The 20,649-nt window shown below is 39.2% G+C and overlaps 1 protein-coding gene across 1 annotated transcript in view; it reads left to right on the forward strand.

Annotated features, from left to right (window-relative positions):
- ZNF106 (zinc finger protein 106) overlaps positions 1–20,649 on the forward strand; it is a 35,477-nt gene that overhangs the window by 1,372 nt on the left and 13,456 nt on the right. The window contains exons 3-6 of the mRNA XM_057403920.1: positions 7,329–7,414; positions 9,230–9,291; positions 15,426–15,623; positions 17,794–19,878. Of these exons, the coding sequence (XP_057259903.1) occupies positions 7,361–7,414; positions 9,230–9,291; positions 15,426–15,623; positions 17,794–19,878 (2,399 nt within the window). The 5' untranslated portion in view covers positions 7,329–7,360. The remainder of the gene's footprint in view (positions 1–7,328; positions 7,415–9,229; positions 9,292–15,425; positions 15,624–17,793; positions 19,879–20,649) is intronic.

Consider the following 20,649-nt stretch of genomic DNA (forward strand, 5'->3'; position numbering starts at 1 on the left):
ATACAAAGACGTGTAGATGGCTTGATCTAGGTGAAATTAAGGTATTTTTCCATTGATTCCCCCCCCCCTCTTTATTGTAGAGAAAAAATTCATAAGATATCTGGAATAAAATTTAAATTTGATTGAAATCAGATTTATATTGATAACATTTTTAACACTGGTACTCATCTTCTGTAAACTCTGCCACCAGGTGGTGTCCTAAGATTTGAGATGTTACCTGACTCAAACCAGTGACAGGAAAATAAGCAGGTACTATGCATTACAAAAAAACTAATTTGTTTTTATGAAAATATTATTCATATTTGTAGTGCAAGATTTTTTTTTTTCCTCATCTAGTCCTAGGCCATCTTGCATTTTGATTGTACATCCTGAGTTGATAGAGCTGCTGATATTCAGTCCTGGGGCAAACTGCATTACAGAGATATAAGAATTCAGACAGACTCCTGTATTTCATCTGCATGGCCATTAATGACTACTGTCCTAATGTTTGGATCCTTAACTTGAATTTACTTGACACCAGAGCTCCATATACTGAAGAGTGACCTGAGTACCTTGGTCTGAGCATCTCATGTCACTCTACAGCTGTTTTTCATACTCCATAGTGACTGTATAAATAGAAGGAGCCCAAGGGAGAGAAGTATCAGCACCGGTGGATCCAACAGTATCTTATTGGTCCTCTTCACTCAGGATATTGTTTGTCTTGGGAACTCACCCTGATCTGAGCCCTGCGCTTTTGTGTTCAGTTCTTTGGGCTGTTATCCCTAATTTGCATATGAAGAACAGAGAGGCATTGCTATGATAATGATGGACATAGTTTAGTGAGAACTTGCCCAGTTCCAGAGTGGGGTTCTGAGGGGGTGGGCTGGTCTGTGCCCCATTCTTAGATTTACTTGAAATAAAAATAGACATCAGTGAAAACTCTGTCTTTGTGCTAGGTGTTGCCCTGCCTGTGCTGGTCTTTCGAAGGTATTTCTCCACACTCTCCTGATCTTCAGTTGCCTTCCCAGTGTATTGCATAAAGGCAGTCACACTCCTGGGATAGCATGCAAACAGTTTCTGATCGGTGTGTTCTAGGCTAGATAGTTGAGTTGACTGCTGCTTTTAACAGGAACTTAAAGAACTTGGATCTGTGAAATAACTCTTCGCTCCTTGTAGCTCAGTGTCAAAACAGTTGAGCACTTGGATGCTCAGTTATAACATTTGCTGTGCAGTGGTGCTGCTTCAGTGCTGGGAGAGTCTAGAATACCCTCAGTCTGTCATGAGGATGAAATTTAAGTCTTGGAAACCAGGGAGGCATTTACCTTAAAAACTGCTTCTGGTACAAGTATTTTAATTCTGTACAGTGCATGATAGTGTGATAGAGGAGAATAATGCTGTGAGTCCTGACTTAACTTTAGTAAATCCTTAAGTTTCTCTCTGTTGGTTGGATAAATTGCACAGATTAGCATTTCCAGAAGGAAGGTTAAAATGCCTCCCACATATGCCCAGAAGGAATGTTAACGTAATTGGTAAAAGTTACTGTTGAGGAAGGGGAGAATCACTTCAGGTAGATCTTGAGATAGTGAATTCAGATGCCTCAGGGGAAAGGAAAGTTAGCCTTGGAACCTTGGTGCTTTATTCCGCATAAATCCTGCTGGAGGTGATGAAATTTGAGCATAGGCCTCTGTTATGATGAATTACTTGGTTTTGTACAGCATTCTCGCAGCAGTGCAGGGCTTTGATGTTTGGGGCAGTGTGTAATACAGGGAAGTAGTTTTCTAGTTATATTTTTTATCCTTAAGAAAATCTCTTACTAGGCTGTAATGAAGCATTACTTAGTTAAATTAGCAATCATTATTGCTTTGGACTGCTTGTATATCGTAATTGCTGGTTGAATACAGCTATCAAAGGCCTATGTGGGGTTCTCCCAGTTTTCCTGTAAAATTCTTGGCAAAGTAAATTGTGCTGATAATCAAACTATATATGGTCTATCCTAGCAGTGGTTGTTTAAGTGCTTTCCAGGGCCTAAATGCACTTCCATTCCTAATTTTTTTCAGCAAGAGGCTTGTCTCAAAGTCAAAATGACTTTGCATCTGCCACTTCTTCCCATCAACTGACTAAAGATTTCCTGAATGCACATTGTGGTGAATTGCTTCTTTCCTCTCTGCTTTCCTCTCCTTTCCCATGTGTGTGGTAGTTGTATTACTGTTCTACAGCTCCAACTAGGACGTATGCAATCTGTTGCTGCAGGAGAGAAGGATCTGAAACAAAAGGAATGAGATTGCTGTGAGGAGCTGAGGAGCATGTCGCTGCAGAGCGTTCTGTCACAGTTGAGCTTCTAGACTTCCATTCTTGTCAAGTGTAGAGTTCCAGTGCTGTCGGTAGGGACATGCAGCACTTAGGCAGGCCTTTAGACAGGCCAGTACTGCTGATCTCTTTGAGGCCTCCTGAGGATTTCTAGGCAGCTGGAATGCTGGGCTGCCTGCCTCACTGCATGGCACTTGTGGCTTTATATAGTCAGAGTGTTCAGCCACTGATCTGTAGCAGATTTAATCTTGAAGTACATTTTTAATGTATGTTACCCGGTAAGGTTGAATTACTGTGGACAAATGAATGTTGTAGCAGGAAGTAGTCTAATGCCTGATTTTCTTTGTAGACTATTTTTACTTGTGAGAAGTGTGCTCCAACACCTCTCTAGCAGACTTGCTTAAGTTAATTAAATCTGTGTGTGTGCTGTTTCCAAGCTCTGAGCAGGTGCAGGCTCTGGGCAAGTTGCATTTCCATCACATAGCTGTGGAATGCATCTCTTTGAAACAAACAAATAAATATCACTCACTGTTCAGTTACATTCCTGTAAAATAGAAAGTTGTGACATCTCATTTGAAAGCTTTACATTTTGCAGTTTCTGTTTTATATGGTGATGGTATCTTTTTGGCAAAACCTCATGTTTGTTCGCTGTTTACTTATTTTTGAGTAGTTCATTTTCCTGTTAATGTTCCGTAAAAAAGTAATTTCCTGTTCTATGCAGCAAGTTGGTAATTTCAAAAGTACAAAATATTAAATCTAATAAAAGCTTGAACATTGCTTGGTGTTTCAGGCTTGGGGGTTTTGTTGTTAAGCATTGAAATATGCCTGCATTTTTGTAGGGAAAGTTCGTTTTTAAGTTGTGAGCATTACAGTTTTGTGATAGAAGAGACTAATGTATGATGAGATGAAATGTAATCACTGACTATATGGTTCAAAAGCTGTCTGGTTCTTGTCACTGTTGCATAGTGAGTGAGGGAATACGTTGAATTTATAATGCTTTTCAAAGTACTTAATGAAAGTTCTTTTGCAGTGAAATTGAAGCAGCTCATTAAAGTGAGCCACGGGTTTTCTAGCAGGGTTTGGGAGAAAGCTAAGTGTCACGGGAAGTGGTTTTCTCTGTAGACAGTAAGTCAAGAGGCATCTGGAAATAGAACATGGGTGTGTCTTCTCCCAGTCTCTGTAGCATCTACTGAATCTCTTTACTTCTGGGTTCTTGCCTCTAAGGGCTTCTCTCTGGAGGCTAAAGCTTTGCTTTTCATAGTGACATCCAATAGCATTTGAATTCCATTAGTATTTTTAGTGCTCTGTCATAAGTAATGAACAGTTGGTTGGGCAGTTATCTTAAAACTCTTCCTGTAATCCTCTATCATTACAATATGTTTTAATTAGCTAAAACAGGTGTAATGTTAGTTCTGCTTACATGCTCACTTGTGTCAGCAAGTCACCACACTCCACTGCCCTGCTTTTCCTGATAAGTCCCATGCTGCTGGTTTGCCCTTGTGCAGAATAAATTCTGTAGATACTTGAGTAATCTTGATGAGATCCTTAACACATGTGTAGGGTATTACTCCACTAAACTAGAAATTAGAGCTAGTGAAGAATGTTGGGGGGAGTACAGACTATTTTAATCCAAAAAGGAAGTATCTGAAATTGATGCAAAGATTAGCACCCTTTCTTTTCAGGGGTAACTACATATTAAAACATCTCTTCTGTATTAGGTAGGTGGTGAAACCTTTGTCATTTGTGTGTGGTAATACTTCTCTTAGATCTGTTGTAGCTGTATAGATCTGTGGATAAACAGTGTATTGATGATGTCCTTCTATACTCACCTAATAACCTATTGGATAATCATGAGGCTAAAATATCTCATTTTCTGTCTCTGCTCCCATTAGCTTAAACTTTCCTTAACTATTGTCTCAGTTAAAATGTTTCAAAACAAGTAAGACTTTTTGTGTGGGGTTTAACATTTTTTGTTCCAAAACTGCATTTCTGTGTTCTGATCTTCTGTGAAGGGAGGAGCTTCTGCATGCACATCACTGATATCATCTGAATTTATGTGTGCTCTATATGACTTAGGGTGGTGCAAAGTACTCAATTATATTGTACCTTTGTTGGGGGTGATTTGTCAAAAAAACCCCCAGACTGTTACTAACGATTCAGGTACATCAGGTGCCCATGAGATGAATCTAGAGAATGGACGTTTAAACACTATCAGATATTTTAGTGAGATCAAGAATGACAACCTAGGAATGCTGGTTATGATGATTGAATCTCCTTGTGTGTTTTAAGTGTGTTTTGTTTTGTATGGTGATGTGGATGTTTGCAGGGAGAAGACTGCTTTATCTGTTGTCTAAAGGTGAAAGGACTACTGCAACTCTTGATTCCTTCCCTTTAAACGGCACAGATGCTGGTGCACATGTTAACTGTAAATGGACATGCATATCTGGAGGAAAAGAGTTACTTGCCAAAGAACCACATTTTGGAATCAGAATGGATGTAGTTTTACTGGCTGATTTTTGTTTGTTTATGGTTGAAGAGGACCACAGAATGCCAGAGCTGCTTTAACTCTGGGTAAAAATTCAGTTCTTGCCCTTTGCTTGCAGCTTCTATTCAGTATCTGATTCAGAGGGTTTGACATCCCTGATATAGAAGGTTCATGGTAAATAGTTAGAATTAACTTTGTAGGGTAAGATGAGGAGATGAGCCATTAAAGAAGGTTAAGTTTGAAGGTAGTAGCTAAGTTATCTCTGAAGTTGATTAATGTAAGGTAACAAAGCTTGGAAGGATTTATCTTTTTATGTGGAGATGTGAAAATGCCTAGTAGTAAAAAGATACATTTATTTCCACTTTAGGGTGAGAAACTGCCTCTGCCAAGTCAGTTAAAAAATTACCATAATTCTTGATCATTATGCATTTTAGTGTCTTGTAAGAGAGGGAAAAGGCAAAAATTATACCCTGTTTCTTTGTACTGTCTTTGTATTATAACCTAGACTATTATGTACCTCTTTAATTTAATTGCCATCCTTATGAATTAAACATTATGATAAAATATGTATACCGTTTAATTTGATCTGCTGCTGCTTTCATTTGCATATATGCAAGTCTTAAGGTGATAAGTATTGAAATGTTTACTATTCTGGTGCAAAGTTTTAAATAATCTCATACTGTTGGGAGTAATTAATGAAAAACAATAGTTTTTATGAATTACTCCAGTACATAAGGTGCCCGTGTACAGCATGGTGTTAAAGAATGTGTCTTAAAATGCTGTCTAAATTGAATATTGTGTATGTGTAGTTCTTAGGGAGGTTAATGAGGGAAATATTGAATTTAAGTCACTTCAGGTTTTATTTTATGGTGAACAAATTGCCTCATGAATGGTGAAGACTGCTGGTCTTTGATGTCATGAATGCCCTTAGTTTAATTTTGCTGGGGCCTTAAATATCTTGAGCTGTCCTTTGTACCAAAGTAAAGATCTGAATTTGTCATTCTTGGTTTCCCCAGTTCCTTACCTCTCAATCAGAGTTGAAAAGTGTTTTGCTAATCTGAGTAGATGAGAAGATGCCTACAGACCTCTACTTGCTTTTAGAATGAGTGCCATGTGTTGGAGGACAAGGAGCAAAATGAAAGAATGGGAAGGCTACTTTTTATTATAACTGGTTTAGGTAACTATTCAAAGCTACCTTATTTTTCTTTACAGAATATTGATTAGAATCACAGACTAGTTACGGTTGGAAAGGACCTTAAGATCATCTAGTTCTGACCCCCGTGCCATGGGCAGGGACACCTCCCACTAAACCATGTCACCCAGGGCTCTGTCCAACCTGGCCTTGAACACCACCAGGGACAGAGCATTCACAGCTTCCCTGGGGAACAGTAATGGCAGTGACTGTGTTCACTTGAAAGGTGCCTAATGAAGCCTCAACCAGCTGTGTCAGTTGCTCTAATAGGGGTCTGGATCTTGCTGTATCAAAGGTTTTGTTTCTGTTCTCCCCTTTACCCCACCTTTAAGTTTTTTTTAGTTCATCTAGTTCAAAACATCTCTTTCCTAAAAGGAATTGAAAGCAGATTTTTGGTATGACAGTGGTTGTATGCACAAAACATCCAGTCTGAAACAGCAGTTCTGAAACCATAGAATCATAGAGTAGTTAGGGTTGGAAAGGACCTCAAGATCATCTAGTTCCAACCCTTCTGCCATGGGCAGGGACACCTCGCACTAAACCATGCCACCCAAGGCTTCGTCCGACCTGGTCTTGAGCACTGCCATGAATGGAGCATTCACAACCTCCCTGGGCAACCTATTCCAGTGTCTCACCACCCTAACAGGAAAGAATTTCTTCCTTATATCCAATCTAAACTTCCCTGTTTAAGTTTTAACCCATTACCCCTTGTCCTATCACTACAGTCCCTAAAGAAGAGTCCCTCCCCAGCATCCCTATAGGCCCTCTTCAGATCCTGGAAGGCTGCTATGAGGTCTCCATGCAGCCTTCTCTTCTCCAGGCTGAACAGCCCCAACTTTCTCAGCCTGTCTTCACATGGGAGGTGCTCCAGTCCCCTGATCATCCTCATGGCCCTTCTCTGGACTTGTTCCAACAGTTCCATGTCCTTTTTATGTTGAGGACACCAGAACTGCACACAGTAGTCCAGGTGAGGTCTCACGAGAGCAGAGTAGAGGGGCAGGATCACCTCCTTTGACCTGCTGGTCACGCTCCTTTTGATGCAGCCCAGGATATGGTTGGCTTTCTGGGCTGCGAGCGCACACTGCTAGCTCATGATCGTTTTCTCATCAACCAGCACACCCAAGTCCTTCTCAGCAGGGCTGCTTTGAATCTCATCTCTGCCCACCTGTAGCTGTGCCTGGGATTGCTACCACCCAGGTATAGGACCTTGTAGGGTGGTTGAAGTGAAATTATGTACAAGAGGTATGAATTCTCTAAAAGAAATTCAGCACAAGTGTTTTCATGAATAGTAGCTTACCTTAACTTACTAAAACAGAATAATGCGGAAAAAAATCCTGAATGTTGGTTCTTTATTTTTAATTGCAGGTATGGGATAAGATCTTTCCAGTGTACTAAGCATGGTTCGAGAACAAAAATGCATATTATGTCACGTTGTGTACAACTCAAGAAAGGTAAGGAATTAATGCCTTACCTCCTCCAGTAGTTACTAATCTTAGGAGATGAATATGAACTGTGTGTAAGAAATGCTTCAATTTTAAAATTGTGCTAGGTGTGAGGGTTTTCCCCTTTACCAGGAATATATTGATCAAGATCTCTCACAAATTGTATATTTGCATGTGCCTCTAGAGTTTCTTTCTTGAAATGAGCTGTGCAGTATGCTTGCTTCTGAACGCTAAAAATATTGAGGTCTCTGAGTTGCTTATGTTGTTGTGTAAAGCTACTAAAGTGAAAAGCACTCAAGGTTATTTAGCTGTAAATTGTGATGAGAATACTGTAATACACGAATTTTTTGTTCCTTTAGGGATATGTGTGTTTGCATATGGAAGATGTGTATCTGCTGTGTGCTACATATCGTGTAAAGTCTGCTTGGAAACTGAGTGTTTCTTAATGCACCTTCATATATTGCTTAGAAATGCACCTTCATATATTGCTCAGTACATGGATATATTGCAAGTTCCAGTGTATTAATTAACACAACTTTTCAAGGTTGAAGATGTTGTTTAACCTTTGTGGGTAGGATTTCAAGGACTAGAGAGAACAGTAATTAGTATGTGTTCAGAAGCTTTCCAAACGCTTTGGCTTAAATGCCAAGAGAAAGTTAAATCTTCTGAGCTGCTTCCTTTTGCTGAATTATGACCGTTCTTTCTCTTCAGCAGCTCTCTTTCAATAGCAGTAAGTTATAACAGCACTGCAGCTCATGGATCAAGGTTGCTGTAGACAACAAATTGACATGTTAGATACATCTCAGTTTCTGAAGTACATCTAGCAGTAAAATTGTATGTGATGATGAAATTTCAGCTGTGTCATAATATAAATAGAGAGAGACTGCTTGAATCGCATGGGAAAACAGCGGTTTAAGTACTGTGATTCTGGAGGATGATATTGATGAGACTTGTGGTTTAAGCCCAGCCATGCAGCCTCTCTCTCACTCCCCCCCTTCTTTCCCCCGATCCTGGAGGGATGGGGAGGAGAATTGAAAGAATATAACTCCCACGGGTTGAGATAAGAACAGTCCAGTAACTAAGGTATAGCACAAAACAGCTACTGCTACCACCAATAATAACAATAAGGGAAATAACAAGGGAAGAAAATACAAATGCTCACCACCTGCCAACCGATACCCAGTCTGACAGAGCAGTGATCTAGCCCTTCCCAGTAACTGCCCCCAGTTCTACACCCTGGGCATGATGTGCTGTGGTATGGAATACCTCTTTGGCTAATTTGGGTCAGGTGTCCTGTCTCTGCTTCGTCCCGGCTTCCCCTCCTCCCTGGCAGAGCATGAGGCTCAGAAAGTCCTTGGTCAGACTAAACATTACTTAGCAACAACTAAAATCATCGGTGTTATCAGTGCAGTTCCCAGGCCGGAAGTCTAAAACACAGCACTGCACCAGCTACTGAGAAGGAGAAAAATGACTGCTACTGCTGAACCCAGGACAGACTTCAGAAAAAATGAACAACAGTAACTTGTCAAAAATCAGTCTTATGAGCTCTGCTTCATGCACTCCTGTTTGTTTTTCTCCTGGAGTTCTGCTCCCCTTCTGCTGAATTCTTATGACTCCGCTGTGTCCTTCCTCAGGAAAGGTAACATTATAAAACTTCCTGAGAGTGTGACTACTCGTGCATTCACAGTCATAATGGCAATTGCTACAGCCCTATGGGAGTAGAGTACACCTTCCTGCGAGTCAAGGGGTTCTCAAAAGTGGGCTTTTCAAATATGATACTCTGCTTTGTTTTGACTGATTTTACTTTTTTCCCCTATGTTGAAGGAGATGGAAGAGCACGTAAGAAGCATGCTCCACCACAGAGAACTTGAAAACCTGAAGGGAAGGTATGAGAACAATCTTGAATCCTTCCTCTCAGTACATTGTATACATAACTCTGGAAGAACTCATGTCCTGTTTCCCATACAAGCTGAATTGCACAGTTTATTTTTATGTATCACTTGGTTGCATGCCTTGTGATAAAGCTGCCAATGAGCATGTTCTCTTAAAGTCAAAAACTCGGGGTTGATTCAGAGAAAACTCCAGGAACAAACTTGCCAACAAAGTTTCAAGTTGACAGGTATTCTTTATTGCAGTGCCGGGAGGCACGGGGGATAGCTCCTCCTAAGGGTTATCACTGTATTGCTACACTGGCCATCCTGATATAGTCACTGGGCATACACACATATTTATGAGGCTACACATGAATTAGATCATTTTCCAGAAAGTTTCCTGCAGGCATACGAAGATGTGGTGGTGGTCTTTGAGAGTCGCTTACTTCTCCCAACAATCTTCATAACTTCTGGCAGCCTTTGAAGCACCAGCTTAATTAACATTACGGACATAGCAATAATCCTGTCCTTCGACTCATCACTTAGTTTAACTACTCCCATCCTGGACTTCTAGTTCCAGATACTCCCCATCCCCAGGTCCTGGGTTTTTATTCTATATTTCTTACACTGTTTGTACTGAGGTCGTAAGAACCTAGAACTACATCAACTACCTTCAAGCACCTCGGTTATTTTTCATTACAAAGCCATCAAACTTAATGTTACTTAGAACTGAGTACATTTTATGCTTTTGTGCCTCCTTGTCTCAGGGTAAGCAATGGTGTGGAAGAAGGTTCTCCTGTATTTCTTGGGCTGTAGTGACATAAGATTAAAGAATGCGTTTTTAAACCCGGCAGTTTCATGCTTTATTTCTTGGAAGCTCTAGAGCTCTGCCTTTGGCAGAATCGTGAACACTGGTGGTTTTATTTTTATTTTTTTTTTAAGTTTTTAATGATGTAGAAACAATTGTTGATCTTTTAAATGACTTTGAGAAGACTGGTATCTTGGATGTAAAGTCTACATCTGCTTGAGTGACTGCCTTGTCCTCTGTTATCTTAGTCTAGTTGTTTAGTTAAGGGACCTTGCGACAGTGGATGTTGTTTTCCTTCTGTTTTCCTTCATTTTATTTGCAACCTTTGGAAAGCAGGAGGGAGAGACTTGAGGGGTGTTCGAATATCATCCCGATAGTTTGGAATCAGGGTGTAACCAGAGTGCACTTAAAAGTGCTTTTCAGGTGCATGGGTTTTGAGGTAACTAGAGAGATCAGATAGTCTGCACTGCAGTATTTGACCTACAAACTAATTGTTAACCATCTTGCAGCACAAACTTTATGTACAAATAATAATTCTCTTTTAAACAGCTTTTAAAAGACTAAGAAGTGATGCTCTTTCAACTGTTAGGAGTGTGGGAGATCTATTTTTGTTAGGACATCTATCTTACATCCAAGAAGGAAAAATTGTAGACTACTTCTGTTCACATGCTAGCTTTTTGTTCATGTAGCTTTTATTCTGTTTTGTGTAAGGTGAGAGTAGCTGTTAGGACTCCAGGCCCCTGTTTTAAAGAGCCTAAGTATCAAAAAAAGTCTGAGTGAAATTAAGACTCTGATCTATACTATGATAAGTACTAATGCCAATATAGATCAGTTGTGCCAGGTTGAATTCTAGTAAAATTTTTGAACTGTTTTGATCTGTAATTTTTCAAAAGTAGAGGAAGTTAGAAACTTATTTCTCTTCAGTAACTGTGTATATGCAGAGCATATGTATAGCTGCACAAAAGTGCCTGCGTTTGGAGTAGAAGATCCTGTTACAACCATGGCACAGATTAAGACATTTGTTTGAGCCAGCTGTATAATACTGTATACTGCTATTTTGTGTAGTTGCTAAGTGTTGCTGTAGTTTGTCTGAATCAGCACCTTAAAATGTCTTTAGGTTAAGACTTGCAGAAAATCTGTGGCATATGTGTATGCCTGCTTATATCTGCTAATATTCCAAATTCTCTAAAACAAAAAAGTAACTTACTGCAGGGCAATAAATAAAAAGATACTGCTTACCTTGATGTGCATGTTAACTGTCAGTAAATATCCTCTGTTGTCCAGTTTCAACTTCTATTTATTATTTGTCTGTGGCTTCACAGCAGGTTAGTAAGCTGGGAAAGAATTTGCATCTTCAGAATCTCCATCATCAGCTTGTCTTTAGGCAGCAGTTATGTGGACTCTCAAAGTGCTGAAATAGAAAGAAAGTTAAATAGAAAGAAAATTAAATACTCTTTTCCCCCTTGAAATTAGATTTGGTTTAGTGGGATTCACAAAATCTTCAAGTTGTTTGGATTAACAAAGTTGTTGTGTCACATTGAGAGAATTTATGAAAGCAGCTTTTTGGAAGCCATTTCTTTTTATTTGTTTGTTTGTTTTCCAGGTAAAAATTGCTTTGTAGTGAAGATGGAGGGCATAAAAATTATAATAAATTCCTCACATTCCCCCCCCCCCTTTTTTTTTCCCCTCCCTGCTATTGCCATCCCTACATTCTTGATTGATTGGGGTTTTTTTGTTCTGAATTCAGTTAGTTGAAAACAAAACCAAAAAATCCTGAATAATTTTGGTTTTGTCTCTGCTGTGCCCCACACAGCTGGGTATTGGGAGCTAGGAACATTCTGAAATTGCCCTGGGATCGAGTGCATGGGGGTATTCAATATCGTTCTTGTTGAGTGTGAAAAGGATTTGTTCTGTTGCTGAGCAGCTGGGAAGGGATGGCTCAGAAACCAAAATGTCCTCAGCACTAGAAACTGACTTAGGGCTTCTGGTCAGCTAACTTGTAGAACATTTCTGTTCTGGAATTTCTGATAATGACTCTGAGATCAGCTTAAAATTTCACGTATTTCAGCATCTTTTTTCTGGCCTTCTAAGTTCCTATTTTACTATATTTTATTATTTTTTTAGTTTGTGACTCCTGAAGGTAATAGTGATTTCTAGAAGTTATATATTGTGTCCGCAGTGGCTTACTTGCAAGTGATCTGACAATTCCTGGTTTTCCATTTCTGTAAGACTGAAATTTGTTTCAGCATCGTTACCTTTTCTATTAGTAAGGTAACTGTCTTCACTAATTCTTTCAGAAGAATGCATGGAAGATGTTTGTTCCCAAAATCAATAATGAATTTCATTTTTCACTGTGCAGCAGCAGGCTTCTGTGCCTCTTCTCTTTCGTCCCATTTAATTTTGGTCTTACAGTCTTGTAAAGCAGAAGCTATTCCAACTAGCAACAGCTGCCTGAGTGTGGTTGAATTGTGTAACAGAGGATAATGCCATCTTACCACCTTCAAATTTAATACCCAACTAGAAGTCACTTTTTAGACTTCCTGTGAGGAAGAGGTAAAGGAAATGCACGTATCAGTTCACACTTTTCTCCTTTTAAAGTTAAGTTAGTAAGAGCTAGAGTAGTTTTCTGAAATGTTTTAGAGGATCTTCTGTTTTTGCAGTCTTACACCATGTGATTTATAAGGAGAATTGGATGTCAAGTACAAAGCTTTAGTGTTTTTTGTTGTGATTTGGGTATTTTTGAGGATTTGGAGGGGGTTTTTAATTGAAAGCAAAGTAACCCTTTTGTACAAGGAACATTGAGTCTGCCATCACATACAGTGAATAAAGCTTTTGGATGTTTTTATACTGAGAATACTTCTGTCATGTTTATTTCCAACTGCTTTTAGCCTTATTGTTGAACAGGTAAGGTTGTGTGGTGTTCCTGTATGGTAGGGAAATAACGAAGACATGATCAGTGTATATCATGGAGTGTGCCCAGTTCTGGTTGCTATTAATGGAGGTAGGGGAAGGAAAGAACTGAAGGAAGTGTAAATTCCTTTAAGTATAACTATCTGAACTCCTACCAGTTGATCTACAATTTAAGCAGTTTTTCACACAGGAAAACAAATAGTGTCACTTTTTAGGTTCATATAGATTAAAAACAGGACAGACAAGCCTAGTCACTACCCACTTGAGGCTTTTCTGTCCAGACTGTCAGTTGGCACAAGAGCCACAGCTTTGTAATTAGAAACTTGCACATTAGAAGTGATAGAGTTCTTCGTCCTTAGGCCAGTTGTTAACTCACTGCCTTTGTCCAAAGCAAGTAAAACTTTACATTTATTTATTTAGTTTATAAATGAGGATGATGAAAATTTCATGACAGAATTGAAATATGAGCCTTGGATTTGGATTGTTCTCTAAAACCTAATTAGTACCACTGAGATGTTTCTTGTTGAAGAGTCCTTATGACTGAAGTGGAATGTTATGCAAAAAGAGCACCTTTTTCAGCAGGAAGACAAATTTCTGTTGGCGGTTTGCCTTGTGTGGTAACCTAAGTTTAAAACAAGTCCTATTAACAGTGCATAGATGTGCCATCTATGAGCGTGCAGAGGATTCTTCTGATGGCATTAGTAAAATTTATTACTGTATTTGGTTATCTTTATTGGGATTAATGAGATAGCCCAAGTACAATATATATGTAGTATGAGCTTTGGATATTTATTAGTAAGTGTGAAGTGTGCAAAATGAAGTACACCCCTGTCTGGAAAGTACATACTAAATTTGTAAGCTACTGACTTTGTAAATGAAATTTATCCAAATGTTTAATCTGAAATTAATTAGGCTGCAACATACAAAATAATAAAATGTAAAAGGAGTAATTTTTAATAACTAGTCTGTTTAAAATAGAACCCTCTCTAGCTGTGTCTGAATGGCTGCATCGGTTAAATCTTAACTATGTTAGTAGGAAACCCACAGATTTCCAGGATACATGAAACATAGAATCATAGAATCGTTAGGGTTGGAAAGAACCTTAAGATCATCTAGTTCCAACCCCCCTGCCGTGGGCAGGGACACCTTACGCTAAATCTTATCACCCAAGGCCTAGCTGCTGACACTTCATAAACCACTGCGATAAGGATATTGGCTTAATATCTTGAGTGAAAGTACATCTTTTGATCCTTTTATCATTTAATTTTTAACTTTCCTCTGAAAAACCCCAAGGATTCATGTTGGTCTTTTGCCTTTATGGGTCCTACTTTTTTATTTTGACCCCAGTCATGGACTGTGTGGTGCTATTCTAAAGGTACTGTTATCAGACTTTGGTCACAAGAGCATCATGGGGATATGCATAACTGCTTTTATGATTTAAATGGCAGAATTGAGGAAGATATTCTGGAGGCAGGCAGAGAATCCTAACCTGATTCAGCTGAGTTGTTTGCAGTGGATTATGCTTTCGTTTTTTCCTGACTTTTTTTAACTGGTGAACACATTTGCCTTGTTTAGCTTTATTATGAGCCACGTATTTCCCTAACAGTGGAGTATTGAAAGGACTTGTCTGGAGAACAGATAAGGTATTTTTAGAAATCTGAATATCTTTTTTAAAATAATAATAATAATAAAAAAGTTGTAACCATAATCCAATATTCACTGAAACATGAGTAAAGCCATTTGTCTGACACAGCTGTCAACTTCCTACAGCTGAAATAATTTCAGTATTTTTTAAGATAAGTCCTCTAAAGTGGAAAGCAGACCTCATGCACGCTTGAACCAAATAAAGTACAGTGAACTGAAGAAACCCTCTCATCACTCGCTGTGCTGTGGAGTCTTTGGATTCCAGGCAGCAGTCTCAGCTGTCCCAGTTTAGGCTGTGTTGTATCAGGATTGGTTGTATCCATGTACTGCCTCCTCCCTTTTCTAAATTTCACTGGGGGAAGGCTCAAGGCAAGGATTAAATGTAGAAGCTGTCACCAGGCTTCCCCAGTGCAGCTGGCACCATGGATAGGCTTCAGAGCAGCTCCTGCTAGCTCTGTAAGCCTTCCACTCTGCCTCCTCGCTCACTATGTTTCCTCTGAAAAGATTTTGAGTACAACAATTCAAGAAGAATTCCTCTTCCCTGTTAATGCAGCTTTATTACCAAGTCTTTACCTCTTGATTGTTGGAAAAAAATCTTGTAAAAAAACTGACCATCGAAAAACTAGACCTTGAAAGAAAAAGCCAAAGAAGTCAAGTAACTGAAACATACAGAACAAAACCTAGTTGCCTTGAATTCAAGCACATTCAGAGGAAACAAAGTAAGACCAGAGATACCTGCCATGCCTGTTGGCAGTGTTGAAAGTCCACCCTCTGCCTCTCTTCCTAGGGACAGCAATCATGAATGCCGGGTGTGCAGAGTGACACTGGTGGGTTTGTCAGCATATGCCAAGCACATCTCCAGCAAGCTGCACAAAGATAATGTTTATGACCATGACAGAAATCAGGAAGAGAAAGAAGAGGCAGAAGAAGAATATCTTGACAAAGAAGTTATTCAACTAATCAAACAAAGGAAGGAACGGAACCGGTGAGTTTCCTCTTGGGTCATAGAACTGCTATTAACACAGGATATGTTCTTAAGACTTAGGTGCTTGTGAGATCTAAACTGCTTTTAGCTAGTGTACTTGTTATGACAATAGTCCAGGAGCCCCAGGTGGATATTGTACATTCAGCATGTAAATGTGTTTCTGCTGAATGTTCTTGTTCTGTGGATCTACTAGTGAGGAAGTACAGCTATTCTCCATTATGGATAAAACCAGTCCCCAGTGTGGAATCCTGTGTTTGGAGAGCAGTAACGTTTTTATTTTAGTGTTTGATACCCATTTAACTCAAAGGCTTAATAAATGTGACAGTAGTGCTAATACTGTTGGGGTGGGAGGTGGTTTTAGGAACCTGGCCTTTATTGAGAACTGTTGCTGACCATGCTTTGTTATAAAACTTTAATCTGTTTGTTTTTACAAGTTAGATTGTTCTGCTGATGTTGCACTAAAATCCCATAGTTTTTCAATGAAATTTCATACCTGTTTCATCTTAACTAAGCTAAACATAATTCTAGTGGCTCACTATGAAATAGAAGTATTGCCTTTTATCTTCCATGTGATTCCGCAAGTGTGTGTTGCAGTTGAGAATATATTGTTTGAATAGTCTTACGGCATGGTGATGGTGTGGAAGGGGCATATAATTTTTGAAGGGAACTCTTGCTTGCTGTGGCTAAAAATTTCAATTGGCATCTCCCAGGTGCAAAATCTGTGGAGTTTATTTGGTTTTGACACCATTCTGTCATATTAGGGTGTCCCTGTACTGCAGGTTGGTAATGTTTTCATGTTGGTAGCAATGTCACCACAGGTTTTGTGGTAAAGGAGTAATGTTGCCAGTACAGTGGTATTCTGAGGCAGCTGAAATCTTAGAAAATCTGTCTACTGGATGCCAGTTTGAAAGGGGAAAAAACCAAAAGTACATGGATCAAGTTACTAATAACAGCAAAATTGTTTCCATTAGATCATAATCTAGTTGAGTCAGCTCCTAGAACTAACGGTATCACTTAGACACTGTTTTTTTTTTATTCCTTCTCTTCCAACTCACTTTATCTTATGCAGGAGGCCATTTCCCATTAGAGAGTAATTATTTGTGAATCTTTTAGCAAAACTGGAGCGGTTTAAAAGCTTAGGAGGTGCACAATATGAATATTCAGTTTATTCAAAAGTGACTCAATTGGTTTTGAGTAATAGTGTGAAATTTTCCTGTCATGCTTGTCCAGGGATCTAGGATGAGTATATTTCTGTAATGTCAGAAAGAAGCATTTCCGTAATCAGTTTTTGGAAAAACTTTTCAAAAAAACCTCCTAATTGGTTGAATAAATACTTAGAACATTTAGACTGCTGACCCTGGGAATAGCTCTTGGTGTTAAGGTAGCATTTAGCTTTAAATGTACATGTGATAACTTACCACGTGTTCATGGTAAGTTGCCAAGATAAGTACTATCCAAAGGGCAGTAGGTAGTGCTTCTGGGAGGCTCATACAGACTCAGCATTGCATGCTGTAGGCTATTCAAGTCTTTTAGTTAAAACAAGACAAAATATTTTTGTATCTGAGGTGCAACTTGTGTGGATGTTTTACATCTTGTGTTTAACCTCAGCTTTATGAACTGAGACATGATCTCAGTTGTTTTTTCTGGTAAGTAGGATAACTGCTTTTCTCAGCCTAACCTTCATTCTATTCTGTATCAGTTCCTTCAAGTTACTCCATCTAATACCAATGGAATAGCCTTAAGAAAAATAATTATCTCCCTATGAATGAGTTTTATCAAGATTACTCAAATTACAAAGATTATATGACAGAAAGAAGCTTTCTTTTTGTTTGTTTCTTAGTAGTCCAATAATTGGTAAATAAAAAGGTATACTATCTTCTGAGTTAAACAGAAGTATTTAAGAATTAGTCTGTTGAACTGTCCCTGCACCAAATCAGTTTCTCCTGTAAGAGCAGTTTTGAAATATCATATTTAAGGTACAACATCAGTTTTGAAAGTCAGACACTACAGAAGCCTGAATAGCAAAGCAGCTAAAGAAGTTATCTCTGTTTTCTCTTTATTAAAAGAAGTTTTCTTCCCAGTGCAAATAAAAAATAAAATGTGTGGTTTGTGTGCTCTTGGATTTCAGTAAATGGCATCAGAATTTAGGTTTTTCTCAATTGTTTTGTAGGCAAACTGAGCCAAGCTGTGCAAACCAAGAATTAGAATGTGATGATAGGAGATCACAGAGAAGGCGAGAAGAAAGAACTACTTACAAAGGAAGAGATGCTTATGATCAGCCATCATGGCATCATCATAATGCACCACAGAGGGACAGGAAGTGGGAAAATTATGATTATATTAGTCCTAGACAAGGCAATTTTTCACACTCTCAGTGGAACCTTAACAGACATTCAGGTGGCTCAAAGGAACGCTTTGGAAGGCATCAAAATGTTTTGGGAAGCTCTTCAAATTGGCATAAATATGGGAATTCTGGAAGTGCTTGGCATCCAAGCAGGTGGGGAGGAGGAGCATCAAATTGGCATCACAGTGCTAGGGAGAGAAATTCTGCTTGGCACTTGGAAGGAGCAGGTAATTTTTCTATTTGGAATTCTAAGTGTTACGGAGGAAACTGGAAATCTGGTTCTCGTGGTTCAAATGGCTGGAATTTTGGAGGCTCAGGAGATACGTATTCAGTAGAACCTGTTAAATATAATAAGGAAAGATATGCATGGCAGGAGAAAGACACTGATGTTCCGCCATACAGAGATCGAAAAAATAGAAAGGACTCGCTTGATTTTACTAGTGATAAATTTCCTTTTGAGGGGGCTTTGGATTTTGGTACGTTAAAGCAACCAGAAAGCAAAACTTCAAGAGCCAGTGGAAAAAGTGGCAGTCCTTCCAGAGATAAAATGCATCGCTGGACTCCTTACCCATCCCAGAAAGCTGCAGAGCAGCACCCATGGGCTGAAGATAATGTATCTAAAACTCCAGATAAACTGGAGTCTGTAATTATGCCTCTTACTGATTCACCAGTGAAAGGAAAAACTTGTGAAGTCAGTGTTAGCCTTTCAAAACCTAAAAACTGGGAAGCATTTTCCCCTTCTAATGTGACCTTGGATCACATTGAGGCTTGCAAAGTAATGAAAGACTGTTCCAGTGGTGAAAAGCCTGACAAAACTGATGGCACAAGTAATAAGATGCCATCATTGAAGGTTCCTCTTCTGAATATCACAGATATTATGTTATCTTCTCCAAAGCAAGACAAAAACAGTGTCTTGAAAAATTTCAAGGTTTTGTTATCCTCAGCTAGTGGTGAAGAGCAGAATCATTTGAATGCACTGAACTTGGAAACAAACAGTTCCTCCTCTTATTCGTTGAAGCTGCATGGTGCATGTGCAGATAACTTACAAAACAACAAAGATGTCCTTGGTAGCCATCTTGGAGAGACTGTTCATAACTTGTGTGAAACAGAACAAAGCCCCAAAAATATTCAGTCCACCCATTCCTTGCAAAATGTTCCCTTAAGCTCTTGCAAGGATGCAAGTGACCAGAATAGGGAAGAAATTGGGAAAACACCACCAAAGGACAACTTCAGACTAGATTCATTAGAAGATGTGAGCGATGATGATTTAACAAGAGGTGAAAAGTTACAATCAAGAGCTGAAAAGTTGTGTTCTTCTGTTAGTTCTTGTTTACCCTGTGACACTCCAGAAGGTAAACCTGCTACCCCTGAAAAGGGTGATGATGAAAAGCTGACTGCTTCAAGTATTGCTCCTGCTGATCTAAAAGATTCTGTGTTTCAGATGGACTCCACAGTTTCTCCATCAAGCGGTCAGAACCATGAGCATGTAGATTTGAAAACCCCCTTGCAGGATCGAGAAGGGGATGAAGAGCAGGTCAAGTCACACGATCACTTTGAAATGGAAGGTTTTGAAAATCCATCAGATCATGAACTGCAAAAAGGAGGAGGCCAGTCAATGGGCCTGCTTCCTGATTTAAGCAAACTTGGCCTCCCTGCATCTCTGCAACGAGACTTGACACGACATATTAGTTTGAAGAGCAAAGTTGGAACACATCTTCCAGAGCCCAATCTCAATAACGCACGGCGCATTCGGAATGTGAGCGGGCATCGAAGAAGTGAGACTGAAAAGGAGTCGGGACTTAAACCCACCCTCAGGCAGATTCTTAGTGCTTCCCGGCGAAATGTAAACTGGGATCAGGTCATCCAGCAGGTAACCAAGAAGAAGCAGGAACTTGGCAAAGGCTTACCAAGGTTGGTAGCTTTCGGAACTAACCATGCCTCTCTGTGAGCATGTTGAGGGGGAGGGTTGTTTCTTTCCAAATCTGAAATGAATTCCAGAAACCTAACACTAAGACTTGAGAATGAAGCGTGCTATACCACCATCTTTTGCATATACAGATAATACAGAGTTTTTGTCATTGCTTCCTGCTGTAGATGTCTATCTATAGATAAGTAATAGTAGTCTGCTGCTTAGGAAAGATTCTGATCCAGTTCATAATTGTTGCTTAATATCTGAATATGGACTCCAGCAGTATATTTGCTTTTCAAGTTATAGTAAGTGGAAGAATATAATAATGCAATTGGGATGTGAACATTCCTGTGTCAGTTTCTTATTTCTTCATTTATTCAAGATTACAAAAATGCTTGCATTGCTGCAGGCAGAGTAAATGCTTCCTCTTCATTTGTTAATCTTTTCATCTGATGCGCAGCTTGGTTTTGTGCTTAAAGAAAGCTATTTTATAATACTTCACTTCTGAAATTTTCTTTAAACCTGAAGTTTTTGAAGTGTCTTGAGAAGATGTCATATTTGCTTATTCCAAACTTGGTTTGGAATAATTACAACAACGTGATTTCAGACTTGGAAATCATGCTGTCAGTTCGTAGCTGCTGCATCTAATTTTGTGACACACGAAACATATTCCATTGCCAGGTGAGACACAAAGGACAGAATACCAATGTAATTGAGTTGCTAGATCTCTTAAATGCAGTAATATGCTCTTGGGGAAGGGGGAGGCTTTTTTC

Source organism: Pezoporus wallicus, unplaced genomic scaffold, assembly GCF_028554395.1.
Source record: "Pezoporus wallicus isolate ANWC-B61680 ecotype Strahan unplaced genomic scaffold, APGP_CSIRO_Pwel_v1 contig_8673, whole genome shotgun sequence".
NCBI classification, from domain to species: domain Eukaryota; kingdom Metazoa; phylum Chordata; class Aves; order Psittaciformes; family Psittacidae; genus Pezoporus; species Pezoporus wallicus.